At 29.6% G+C, this 14,574-nt stretch overlaps 1 protein-coding gene across 1 annotated transcript in view; it reads left to right on the forward strand.

Annotated features, from left to right (window-relative positions):
* The window catches only part of LOC108684427 (collagen alpha-1(XVIII) chain), a 303,120-nt gene that overhangs the window by 103,643 nt on the left and 184,903 nt on the right, over window positions 1–14,574 (forward strand). The window contains exon 4 of the mRNA XM_018188739.1: window positions 762–1,037. Within this exon, the coding sequence (XP_018044228.1) occupies window positions 762–1,037 (276 nt within the window). The remainder of the gene's footprint in view (window positions 1–761; window positions 1,038–14,574) is intronic.

Below are 14,574 nucleotides of genomic sequence, written 5' to 3' on the forward strand. Positions count from 1 at the left end.
AATTTGCCATGATTTTTTTCAACCCACTGAATTTTTCCGGTCAATCCTGATTTTGAACAATAAACAATCTAAATTATTTTAAATGTATCTAGAAAAAACTTCAATAAAGCTATAAAATATTTTCAAATAATAGGTATTACTATTGCTTAATATATGAAATGATATATAATAAAAAAATAATAAAAATCATTGTTAAAGTATATAACTTTTGAGATTAGTTTTTTATATTTTTCTTAAAAATGTACTTGTTTTTTCACGAGATTGTAATTTGTATCATTCTTAATATGTTTTATTAAAACAAAATATTATGTCGAAAAATATAAAATTATTTTTATCAATAATTGATTTCATAATAATTAATTTTATAATCCTCCCAAGCTGTGATAAGTAAATTTATGAAATTCACACAATTATAGCCCTTCGGAGTTATAACGGTGGGTCTATTGAATCCACTCAATTATATTCTTTAATTACACATTTTCAAATTTAAATTTTTATTATTGTAAATAAAGTTTAATATTCATTTTTTTTATATGAGTTATTTATATGATGTCATTTATATTCATTGAAATTAATTAGTACTTAATTTTTTAATCAGTAAAAATTAAATTAGTTTCACAGATCCAATATAATTATGTGCCATTTGATTCAGATTTGTCGAAAAACTAAACGCAAGCGTTTATATTTGAACAATTACAATTAGAAAGCAAAATGTGAAAATAAATTCAGGAATTTGTTGTTTTTTTCGATCCTTCTCGAAGGATGGACCAGGTTCGAACCAGAATGTTTCACTGGTCTACACGAATTCAGATGAGCATTCGCATTCGGAGGAGGTAACAAAATTTACCGTGCCAAAGCTTACGAAGAAATGGTCGAAGATTGTCATTAAGGTTTCTACGAGCGACGTCATCTTATACCTCAATTGCCACGAGATGGCCCGACAAAAGGTAACCAGGATCCCTCAGGAATTAGTATTCGATACTGCCAGCACTCTGTACATCGCACAAGCTGGACCACACATCCAGGAGCGATATGACGTGAGTACCATGCATCGCCTTTCGACTATCGTTTTTCGAAAAATGAAAAAAAGTGGACGCCGCGAGCGTTCGTGCGTGGTGCAACGAAATGAAACGAGTAGCGCTTGTTGGCACAAGGTATGTTTTCCACTGAAATCGACATAGTTTCGCTTTGCAACCGAGTAACGAAGTAGCGTGAATAAACAGGCTCGCCTGGATCGAGATGCAGTCCTTTTTTGGATTGTGACTCGACTGACGTGAAACAGGCAGTTCACGCGAAACGCTCGCAATATATAAATGAATGACATAAGACGATCGTTTCATTTCGTCAAGCTACGTATGTATTCCGAACTATTTCATTTTCGTCTCGTTTCGAATATATAATTAGTAAATTGATTTCATTTATCTGCAAATACGCTAATTCATTAAAAATAAAAAATACCGGAAGACATACTCACATTACCAAATCCTCTTTCTTGCATTCCGGTCCAGTGACCGAATTGAAAATAAATTTTATGCATCTCGAGTAGCTAATTTGAATATATAATTCACGTTTTCCCTCGCACTTGATATTATAATTTATTTCACATAGAGACGAGAATGATTCGTTCAGAAATTTATATATCAAATTTTCTTTTTATACATTTATCGTATATAACTGTTTCACGAGTTTCGTCGTATTAAAAAATCCAGTCATAAACTTCAAAATAAAACAGACAACCATGGAATTAAGAGCGGCGAATCGTAGAAGTAAATCCGTGCCGTTCCATCCTTTAAGAATTTAATACCGTATCCAGTATCCTGATAAAATAAGTAAAAAGCGAGAGAGCGAGCTAAAAGAGAGGATGGTACGAACGTGGAAAGTGCCATCGGATAACGGGCGGTAGGTTCTAGAAGAAGTGGAATGGATACGAAATACCTCATCGAAATCCTATATATTGACGTTACAGAGATCTGTTGTCTCGGTTTCTACTATTGCTCTCTCAAAGAACACTCAAGTGGTTCGTGAGACATTGCACACAATGAAAATCGAAAGATTTCTGCTGCTCGCCAATACGTCAAGTTTGAGAACAGCAATTTGTGATCGGATTACATAAATCAAAATAACGTACTTTACGCTATTATATATTTTTAGTATTATTTTTTCTTCACACGCGATATATTGATACATTTCCATGAATATCTTCCTTTTTCCTAACTACTTCGCATCAAACAACCTGATTATATATTTTGAAAACTTATTAAAAAATAACGCTTATTCTCTGTAAACAAAATAATAGAAATGGAAGTCAAACCTAGATCTTCCGTTTAACAGACGACTGCTTTCTACATCAAGTGATTCAATATTTCACAAATGTTCATAATAATATCACTATGTATTATGTATTCATAATAATATATTTCATAATAATATATTATAATTTATTGTATATCACATAGTAATAGTAATAGTATTAAATATATTAGATTTTACAACAAAGCAATATATCAAATTATAAAGTTCATTATGTGTGAAAATATAAATAATACCTAAAATAAAATTTTTAAATAAAACCAATTCAAATAAATTTCAATAATAAAGTCACGTCTATTGTTGCATCCGTATGAGAACGTATTTGTACATCATTCAAAAGAGCATTCTTCGAGGCAATAATACTTTATATAGAATTATATTTCATTTCAAATAATTAATATCGTTCAGTCTGAGAGTATTTATGTGTCAGCCCTTTAGTATCTCCATATCGTATTAACAGCGAGGACAGCGTGATTACATATCATTGATATGAGAGAGGATAATTAGTTCTCATCCTGACGCAATATGATCAGCTATACAGAGACCACGTGTTGCGTAAATCGATGCACGAAATACATTGATTTATTCGATCCTTCGTTAATTAGTTAGTCTCGACAATAGGTGGATATATTGCAATATTTCGAATTGATTATGCGATGTCGCTTTTATCTTGCGACGACCATTTCTCTTGCAGCAATTAATTTATGCGTTAATAAAATAAAATCGTGCGAATATTTATGGATTTTTCCTATAAATTTTTAATTAATATTAAATTACTGAAATGAGATTTGTATGCATTAAATATAATAATACAGTTCCGATATACTTTTATGCAGACAAGCACAAAGACATCATTTCCAACTTTACGAGCTGCTTATTAATTTCATAAGTACTATTAAAGAAGCTTACTTTGCAAAGTCGATAATTATCGGTTATTTTAGCGATGCAAGAAACTTTTCGTTTTATATTATTGCGTCAATTAGTAACATAAAGAAGAGACATCGCAAAAGACTTTTATATTTCCATGTCAAACTACTGAAGTATCTTATCATTTACTTTATATTAATTTTTAGTGCCTAATGATAATAAATCTAAAATTGTTTTGTAATCTATCCTTTTAATTATTTAAATGTGAATAAATAACAAACGATCTGAATAATGATATCTGACGTGGTTAATCGCGTCATAAAGTTTTAAAAATAAAAAATTAATTCGGATATTATCGCAACTCACTTTTTCTTTTTCTCTCTCTCTCTTTTTTTCTTGCATTCTTAATTATAAAAAATATCTATTGTACATATGTGTTCTTAAAATATACCGTACACAAAATTGATACAAATTATTGTATTATATTTCCATAAATGTATTATATTCACGTGAAATTATTCCGAAATAAAAATCCTAATACGAAAATATCAAAAACTATATCACGTTTAAGCGCACGAATTTCGGATAATTTAATTAGTCAATTATAAATAGTTCTCATTAAAAAATTATTGTAACTTCAACATTTTATTATTGGAATCATTCTAAGTAGTTATTTTTATGCTTAAAATAGTTAAAAAAAAAGAATCTCCTATTAATTATTATCAATAGCAAAGTCTGGGACATTCTGCAGATTTAGAACGTTTCATTTTTGTGCAATTTTCAATATATCATGAAATATAAAAACGATATTTCATTGATTAACCTATATGCAGATGTATAAAATAAAATAAGTATATTATAATTATATTTCATAATAGGAACATAGAAACGAATAGAAAGAAAATAATCGAATAATGGAAATAATTGACTATTAACTAGGGATTATTAACTAGAGATGTGCAATCTTCATTAATCGAATCGATCTCTGAATTAAATTGAATCGGATTGATTAAAATCGATCTACTAAAAAAATTGTATTTGAATGAATCGATCTATTGGAGATCGATTCAATTATTATTTTTTTTTAACATTCTTTTAGTAACATCCCAGTGAGACAATGGAATAGATGTCAAATCGACGTCAATTTGATGATTTCAGTATCAAATCGATATGAATTCCATTGTCATTTCTCACTGAGATATAAATTCGTATAAATTCAACAAAAACAATTAAAACACGATTTTGATTTGCCTATGAGTAAAATAATTTTAATTTAAAAATCTAGATTTAAACTAATATTTGTAATAACATTTGTAATTTCTGACATAAATTAATTACTAACGTAAAATTGATGAAATGTCGTATATAAACGCGTTAAATTCATTTTTTAACAACTATCAATTGATATTCTAAATAGAATTTCTAATTAGAATTTAACTAGCATTTATTTATACATTTTGTCAGTAATAATTACTAGTTGTAACTATAAATATTGTTAAACCCGATTAATGTTAACCGGTAACGTGTAAACGTAAACAGTGTAGGTACAGTAATGATATTACAACTTTGGATTCTTTGGAACACGATATATACACATAGAATTAATTTTCAATAAATAATGCAATAGAAATACAATAAATTATTATGTAAAAATATATGACTTTTTAAATGTCTATACTTGTCAAAATCAAATTTGACAACAGTGTTAGTACAATAGTGTATTTTATTTTTGTTTAACATTCAGTGAATAACAGGAATGAAATGATATATCAGAATATATCTTGAATTTCCAAATTCACCTCTACGCTTCGAAGATCAATCTCTTATTAAATGAATCGATTTATCTTAAAATCGGATGCTGGCGAATCGATTAAAAAATCGATTTTTTAGAAGAATCGAATCAAGATCGCACATTCCTAATAAACGTAACTAATAATAAAATGCATAAATAAATAGCGCCAAATATGAACTAAATCTTGATATATAATAATGTACTTCTATGTAAATACGTTTTTCACTTTTTCAAAATTACAAATCAAATATAGTTAGCATCATGAGAAAAATATGAAGATTAGAAAAAATATGAAAATGTAATATTCTTTACGTTATTTGTAGACTCTATATATATATATATAAAACATTAAAAAATTCATATTTATATTTCGTATTTATCTTTAATTAGTCTGTTATCTGCGATTGTTCTCTTATTGACTGATTGACGCAAAAAATTATCAAACTTCTTTAGGCATCAACGGAAAAGCTATATACGAGCATAAAAATGCCCGAATATGCGAAGTGGAAAAACGTTCGTGCGATTTTCACGATCTGTTCAGCTCTTCTTCTTGCAACGAGAACGTCGGGACTTGCATCGCACCCCGGAGACATTCTTATCGTGCATCCACTGTCGTTTCAGTCTCACAACGCTGTTTCCCGCATCTCCCGCGCCAGACTTTTTTAGTCTTCCCGGGATAACAATACGACGGAAAAGTTTCGCGGCCATTTTGATCGGCACGATTCGCAAGTTCTCGCTCCGCGTGGGCTAATCTCTATAAATTGTGGCGCCATGCTACCACCGCGCCAGTCGACGACGGCGACTAGGAAATGTTTTGCAAGGTAGTAATTCCGCAAGGAAAACGCGTTACCGTTTTCTCCAGAGACAACGTGACATTCGTACTTTATATAGCGAAAGAGTAATGGATTAACGTGACGACTATGTGCATAAGCACGCGCGTAGTGATAGTTCGTGTTATTTTTGAAAAAAAATAATTGACTATGGTATTATCGTTTGAAAATTTCTTCACATTTTTTCCCAAACGAAAGTTATTTATTTTTCACAGCATGCCATTATGTAAATTTTACATATTTCTGTGGAAAAATGTTATTTTATACGTGTATTTTTACATATAAAGTAAAAAGGAAGACCCTGTCTGCTATAAATTCTATTATAAATAGAAGAAATTTTACAAAGCATTCATTAAGTTGCGAAATTACTTCTGTGAAATTTATGATAAGTAATTACTTGATGTCATGCATGTCAAAACCTTTTCGGAATGTCTCTCATAATTTTCTATATTTTAATACTGATTTAAACAAAAAACATTATTTTTAACATTGACCGAATTTCATCACTTTACATTTTCCAACGATTCTCTTACGTCAGAAATTGATTTTTCTGTGCATCTTAATTAAATAATTTGCTGAGCAGTTCATGTTATAATGAATTTATAATGAATTGCTATTTGTTTAGAATAATTAAGTTCTTTGCGAAGCATCTCTTACGAGTCATATCTCGGATTTAGTTGTTTTATTGTCTTGACAATAAAACAAACGTTTGAAAATTATTATTGTACACATGGAAAAGAATATACATAGCAAACTGTACAAAGATAATATTTCAGTGAGGTAAATTACATAAGTGTCTAAAACAAAATAACACAGAACATTTGTAAGTTTTATAAAACAGTGAAAAGATATTACAGAAATGCTACAACTTCCAATTCTGGTTTGTTTTATTAAATACAAAGAAAGGCAGTGAAATACTATTTTGTTGAAATAAGTCTTAAGTGGAAAATAGATAATCAGATGATATCTATACAAATTTGTTAGTCATAGAGTGATCAACTACGCAGAAGAAGTTCTTCGAATAAAAACGAATGTAATTTAAAAAAAACTGAGGAATAAGGAGTATATTGGTACTTGGAATAAGAGGAGAGATATGAAATGTCACTAACTAGTATATAGTATCATTTACATGTTGGATACATACACACATTTTGTTAAAATTTGGTTCAATTCAAAATATGTCATTTGAAAGCGCCGTTCAACACTATTAAATCTATAGTTTCAAATTTAACCCAATTAGAGTTATTCAAATTACACTGCTTTTACTTGGTACATCGTTATTTTATACTAACTGAAACAATAGATAAATTTGATAGCGTCAATCTATAGTTTATATATAATGTCAAATTTATCTATTGTTCTATATAAAATATCGATGTATTGATTTAGGAACAACTCAAATTAAGTTAAATTTGACATTATATATAAATTATATAGATTTAACAGTGAAAGCTTTCAAACTAGAAATTAATATCAGACAAAATTAATATCAATTATACATTTGTCAAAATTACGCAAAAAGTACATAACTGTAAAATTATCTGCTATCTGCAAAACTGAAGATATAACTTCCACGATAACGCAGTAAACAGTACTGACAAGTTATATTATGATGTCTAAGCAGATTGTAAAGTAACTTTGACGACTGTCCATAGGAATGCAGCGCAAACTGTAGTATTCCATAACTCTACTATTTATTCCATAATCATCTTCTACTTCTGCACTATTTGAAAATTTTACACGCTTATTTAAACAAATAGCAAGTTGACTTTATTTGTCAACGTTTTTTTCATCAAAATGACATCTCAATAACTTTGACATATTCTAATCAAGAAATATGTCGATAGCGCATCGAATTTTACGTTAAAAATTGATATTGATTATTTTATTTCATAGTTTTTGTATTTTATCTTCTCCGTTATTTCACATCACGAACCTTTTGCTTTCCTTCTCGGAAGTGATGGAATCGGAACATTCGATCTTTTTTTGGCATTTGAGAGTATTCGAGCGAACAGACTCATGGATGAATTATCGATCGTGTCTTCCCGTCAGCGGATACGATTGACTTCCGCGGAACCGCAGTTATTCCGAGTGTTTTGGGCAATTTTGCTGCGCGCACGGTTCATCTCCACATCGGCGTCCGCAATATGCGCGGCATGCTTGAAAATCCGTAATTAAGATCCGGTATGTACGCAACTGCATATTTGTGCCGTTAGTATTTGAAAAGTTCGAGCAGTGTAAATTCTACCAATGATTATTCCAGTATCTTACAAGGTTGATAATAAAAGCTTGTTAAATAGCACATAAAGAATGATTTTACTGAAGTATTTAAATATTCAGCTCAAAATAATTCTCTCATCTGAAAATAATTTTGTTTGGATCCTCAAAATAATTATATATAATATAGAACACTCAGTAACATGATTACTAGAATGTTTTGCAAATTATCATCGATGCTTAAGCGTTCTATATAATTATTTTGACAATCTAGGAAAATTATTTTTGAATTTATATCTACCTAAATTTTTAAATACTTCAGCAAAATAATTCTTTTCGTGTATATATGATTCATATTTTATTCTTTTTATATAATATAATTATAGAAGTAGTTTTATTAATATAATTTTTGTGATTTTAAAAATAAACAATTTAATTTTCAATTATTTTAATCGTATATATCGATTTAATTGCAATTGAATTAAATAAATTCATCATGAATTATAAAATTCCATTTTAATTATCATTTCTTTTGAAGATTGATTTTTAAAATAAAATTAAAAAATAAAAAAGATAAAGTTTTTTAACCAAAAATATTATTTTTTTTTTAATATTTACGGAACAATTTTTTGCAATATAATTATAGAGATACAATTTTACTTACGTACATTAATAATTTTAAAAATAAATATTTTAAGTTGATTTAATTTCATATATCAATTAAAAATTATAAATAAATTAAATAAAACTGTCATAAATTATGAAGTAATATATAAGATCAATTCTTTTAAAAGATAATTCGTAAAGTAAGTATTAAAGAATAAATAAGTATTAAAGAATAAAAAAAAAACAGAGTTTCTTAAGGATATTATTTTTCCTAAATATTCACGGAATAATGTTTCATTTCGTGGTCATGGTAACACCGTGACACCACATATACTCTTTACCTTAGAAATACCCGCCTCTATATTATGTTAACACCGGGAAACTAACTTCTACGTGATGCTCAAATTTGCATAGAATTTACGTCGCTCTCTGTGAAGCGCCTGAGAAATCGCGAAAAGAAAACAAATCTCGTGATATGTCGTCACGTCCGACTGTATGCGAGAATTACAGGATTTCAATTACGAGATAAGATATACCGGTTGTAGGTGGCTCCCTGACATAGAAAAACTCGTTGAAATAAAGGAAGAAAAGGATTTCAACGTCCGCGCGCATTTAATGGCGTGATGAAAAAAAGCCATTAACCCTGCGCAGCCCCTTTAATTCTACCGTATTATTACAAACAGCAGCAGCGTTAGGAACAGTGGCGCTCGGTAGCAATGGGATGGAAAGAAAAATTAGGACGTTGCTTCGCGGGAGGCGAATTCCGCGATAAGAATGTCCCGAGGATCTTCCGTCGAGATGAAACGTCCGTGCCGTTCCCATCCCATAAGGAGGGATATCCGCTGTAAAGAAGGATGCACGGAGGGCGGAGAAGACGTAACGAGAACGAATGTTCACTAGCATAAGCAACTCCCGAGAACATGGAATAGAGCTCTAGAAATAGCAGAGGCTTGTTATATCATTTGAATAAAAGCTACTAGTTGACCGGCCTCGTTTTCTTCAATGGGTTTTGATACAAAGCATATGCTCGATCAAGAAAAGATGACGATCGCTTCTAAAAATTAGTAATATGCGGAAAATGTCAGCGGGAGATTCCTTCCTTGATAATAATTGAATCTCGTCGTTTAATGTAAAAAGTTCTTAAGTTCTTTTTATTGAAAATTGTAAACTATTCATAACAAGTAGGAAGTAATTCTGTCCGTATCAATTTATAATACATGGAAAAAACGATTTTACTGAAGTATGTGGAAACAACTAATTATGTGGAAAATTCGGTTCTAATTAGTTTCCATATGTAATGTAGCCAAGATTGGAAAGTAACGTATTACTTGTAACGCCATTATCATAATTTTTTTTTCGGCAACAATCGTTACTTTTTTCTGTCCGTAACGGCAATGGTAATGTCATTAAATTTTTACAGTAACGGTAACAAACACAATCATTGCTTATTGTTACTTTAATTAATCCCTTATTATCTTTATATTTATTAAATATAAATTACATTAGTTTTCATTGGCTAGAAATATTTTAACGATATTAATGTTTAGAAACAAATCCGTAAATAACATATGGATATGAATTCGCATCAATAAAATTTTCAACTTCTATGTATTTGAGAAATTTGGTTTTGCATAATATGTATTATTATTAGTTTTGAATGAATAACGTTTCGTTTTTCGAAAATTCAATATTCGATTGGTTATAGCAAAATCGATTGATTAGAAAATTTTACACTGGAAAACATATTTCTTTTAGAAGACATAAATCATTAAAAATGCCTAATGCGAATTCGTACTGTGTTCTTTGTAGGTCGATTTGAATAAAATGTTTGTAAATTACAATCTAGATTCCTAAATATTATCATGCATAGCCTTGGTCATATATAAGTATAAAACATTCTCAATTTATTGCATTTTCTTGGAAAAAGCAATAATAAAAAGGAGAACTGACCAAATTTTTAAGTTGTTATAAAAATAAGTATTATTTTTTTAATAAAACTGTTTTTAATTTATTTTTTGTTAGATGTAGAATGTTGACGCCAATTTGTCGATGCTTTATATATTACTAAGACTATGTATTAAAAAATAAAATGACGTTCTATATCGTTATATCACAATATCGTTTTAGAGTTTAACACTCTAGAATTGCAAAGGATAATAAATAAATAAACTTTAATGAAGCTTTTGTACACTTTAACGAGTAATAATTTGATCTAACGCGATATAACGCGCGTTTCAGTAATTGTTATGGCGAAGTCAACTTTCGGAACAACAAGGCAATGACGACAACATCAAATCGAGATAAATCTATTTATAGACGTTGTGACAAACGGTATAGGCAGGCAGTTCTAATTAACCTCGAGCGCGCGCGCGACTTATTTGGCCGACATTAATTAAAGCGGCGCCGCACAAGATAATATTTTTAACGATGGTTCATGTTGGTACCTTTGCTAGCTGGTCGTAAATACGATACGCGCGATCATAAAATTTTAACTATGCGACCAGGCTTGCGGCTTTTTTTTCACTCATGCCACTTCCGTTCTTGCAACGAGGACCATTACGAGGTTGGCGTCGGTACGCGAAGGTTACTTCATTAGAAGAAATTAGCCATTTAGGAGCAGCCGGGCTCGGCATAGCAACTCCATATACCTTCATTATTGTATAATCACGAAGATAATTACGTACTTACAATATAGCGGTAAAAATTAACGAGTTTAATCAGGGGATTAACAAAACGAAGAAATCATTCCTTTTGTTGGTGATGAAGGGTGCTGACCGAGTTTCGTTGAATCTACCTTATATTTCCTTAGATTACAGGCCGGGTTGTCTAATGAGACGCTTTAGAGATTCATTCTGATGTTTATTTAGCAGTTTAATGAATCGTAAATTGTAAGATACAGAAGGAAATAAAGTTTCAGTTACCGACGAGATCTTTATTCGGATGAATACGTAATATTCCTTACAATGTCGAGGATATAATGCTTTATTATGTAAGTTATTTGTTTAGCTTACTTATTGTTTTATCCAGTGATATTATTATTGTTCAGAATCATTCGTACAATATTTTTTCAGTAAATATTATGATTATAAAAATTATATGCTTGTAACAATTTTAATATTATTATTAATATTAATATTAAGAAAAACATTTAAAGAAATGTGTGTAATATGACTTAACCGAGAATTTAATTCTTTGAGAGAAACAAAAAAGAATTTAAAAAAGACCTTGATTTTTAAAAATTTTCGAAATTGCTGAATTCGATTGAAGAACTTCAAAATACTAAAATTCAAATTTCATAAAAATAATTTGATTTGTGAAACTTGATTTTAGAAAGTTTTTGATATCGTTGTTGAATGTAGTTTGAAAATATAAAATTTCGAAAGAGTAGTAACTTGAAAATCTCCAATGAAGGAGAATCTAATGTCATAGGGTCATAATCAGAGTTTGAAATCCAATTTAGAAATCAATTCTAATTGTTTGCGCAGCATTGATTAGGTTCAAATAAATCGAAACAGAAAACTTAATGTTACTTTGCAATTAAAAATGTTCTAAAATGTTCTGAATGGTTATCAAATTATTTTTTCAAAATTCTGTCCACCACATCATTGAATCATCATGATTTTTGTTATTTTCAACATGAGATTAGAATATAGCGTTATCAAACTATTCCGGCTAAGTTTCATGAAAATCGAATGAGCAATTTACAAAATAAAAAGAGGTGATCTTAAACGAGGCCGCCTTTCTTAAATAATTAAACCTAATATGTTTCTTCAAATTACCTAATGTATCTTGTAAATAACAATTTCTTACACTGTAATCAATTATGACTTGAAAATGTTAGCGGAAACATTAGCATGTTCGCACATTGAATTTGGTGTAAATCATTTTTCAAAGCATCCCAAAATCTCAGAGATCCGTAATACATTCGCGAAGCTACGACGATCGCGTCGGTTTACGCCACGTTTTAATATCACACGTTACCGGCAAACAAAACGAGCGATGAGAGCGATGATGCACATCCTGCGTTTTCATAAGCCGCGTTGCAACATCGCGATGCAACATCAGCCATCACCTTTCATTTCTCTTAGATAAAAGCACAGAACGGTTACGACCCGTCTCTCTTCCGGCGATCTTCGTTGGTTCGCAAAGCACCGCAGAGAAGAGAGAAAAAGAGAGAATGTGTCCTTTGCAAACATGCTTGGAATAATCTTTTTTTATGCACGTTTTAAATTCTTCGAATAATTTTTCAAAATGTAATTCCGCTTGAGTAACGAATTAGTTTTTCCTTAGTGTTTTCCTCAAAATTAATAAATTTATAACAATGAAAACATTAGAGCTTAATCTTTTGAGAACCGGAGCTTTCTAACGAAATAACTTATCATCTTGCTAAGAGCTCATTTTAAAAAAGACCTTGATTCTTTAAAAATCTTGCTCTCTAAGGGTTTTCAGAGTCTGAATTTGAATTTGACCTCAGAATTCTAAAATTCAAACTTCAAAAAATAACAATCTGAATTTATTTGAAGCTCGATTTTAAAAGATTCTTGATGTCTCTGAATTTCAATGTAGTCAAAATACAATATCAAAAATATTAAAAATATAATAATCCACGAAAGAGAGTCTAATGTTAGACAGTTTATAATCAAAGTTTGAAAGTCAGTTTAAAAATCAATTCTAACTATTTACGCAACATTAACGAGCTTCAAATAAAACGAAACTAGAAACTTGATGTTAGTTTGCAATTAAAAACTCCTTAAAACCAAGTTTTGCGATAATCAAATTATTTATTTGAAATTCTGTCAGTTGAATCTATCACTTTGAATTTTTTTAATGTTTGATTTCAGATTTGAATTAAATTATCAAATTATTTCATAGGTAAAGTTTCATAAAAATCGAGCGAGTAGTTTATAAAATAAAAGAAGGTAACTCTAAATGAGGTCGCCGATCCACAAAGGGTTAAAGTCTAAGCTCTGCAGCATCAACGTCAGTTAGCGTTGACTATGTACTGAAATTTTCTTTCCTTACGTATAATCCATCACAGTCTGAAGTTACGACTAAGGGAGCTATAATTAATTAGAGCTGGTTAATAAAGACCAAAGATTATGTTAAATGAAAATCATAGATATATATTTGACGGGGTTCTGCTCGATTTAATTTATTGTTTCCTTTTATATTCCTTATTATTTTCTTTTATATCAAGTTCATTAAATTCTTTTGATTTGAATAAGATTTACTCGCCTCTGCTTTCCAAATAATTCAAATTTATCACGTTTCTGTTTATTATAAGAAACTTTGTGACTTTGATATAGGTTATGATTTTATTTGCCAACAAATCGCGAATAAAACAGAGAAATCACATAATACGCTCAGAAAAAAGTATTTAATATTTGTGACTATATAATTGTATGATAAAATAATTATGGTTATTTTCATTTTTGTAACTATTGCTGTTATAACAATATGTATAATGTTAGTAATAATAATTATATTTATAATTTTATATACAAAAAAATACATAGTTGGCGCGACTATAATAGATATAGCAATACATGAAGAGAATGGTTTTACTAAAATACTTAAAATTTTAGCTAGATAGGTACAAATCTAAAAATAATTTTGTTAAACTATTAAAATATAATTATGTAAGATGCTTAAACTCTGAGTGTTTGAATATCAAAATCTTTGTAGCTTATCATGCTTGAGTTTCTTACATGATTTTGACGATTCAACAAAATTATTTTCAGACCTGTATTTAGGTAAATTTTTTAATATTTGAAAATCATTCTTTCCGTGTAATAATTATAATAAAAATGAAGCTGCTTAATTATTTTACCATGCAATTATAGTCAAAAATACCAAATACTTTTCTCTTAAAGTATCGAAGAATTAGCATAAATCTCTCTCTCTCTCTCTCTCTCTCTCTCTCTCTCTCTCTCTCTCTCTCTCTCTCTCTCT

This window comes from Atta colombica, unplaced genomic scaffold (genome assembly GCF_001594045.1).
Source record: "Atta colombica isolate Treedump-2 unplaced genomic scaffold, Acol1.0 scaffold134, whole genome shotgun sequence".
Lineage (NCBI taxonomy): Eukaryota > Metazoa > Arthropoda > Insecta > Hymenoptera > Formicidae > Atta > Atta colombica.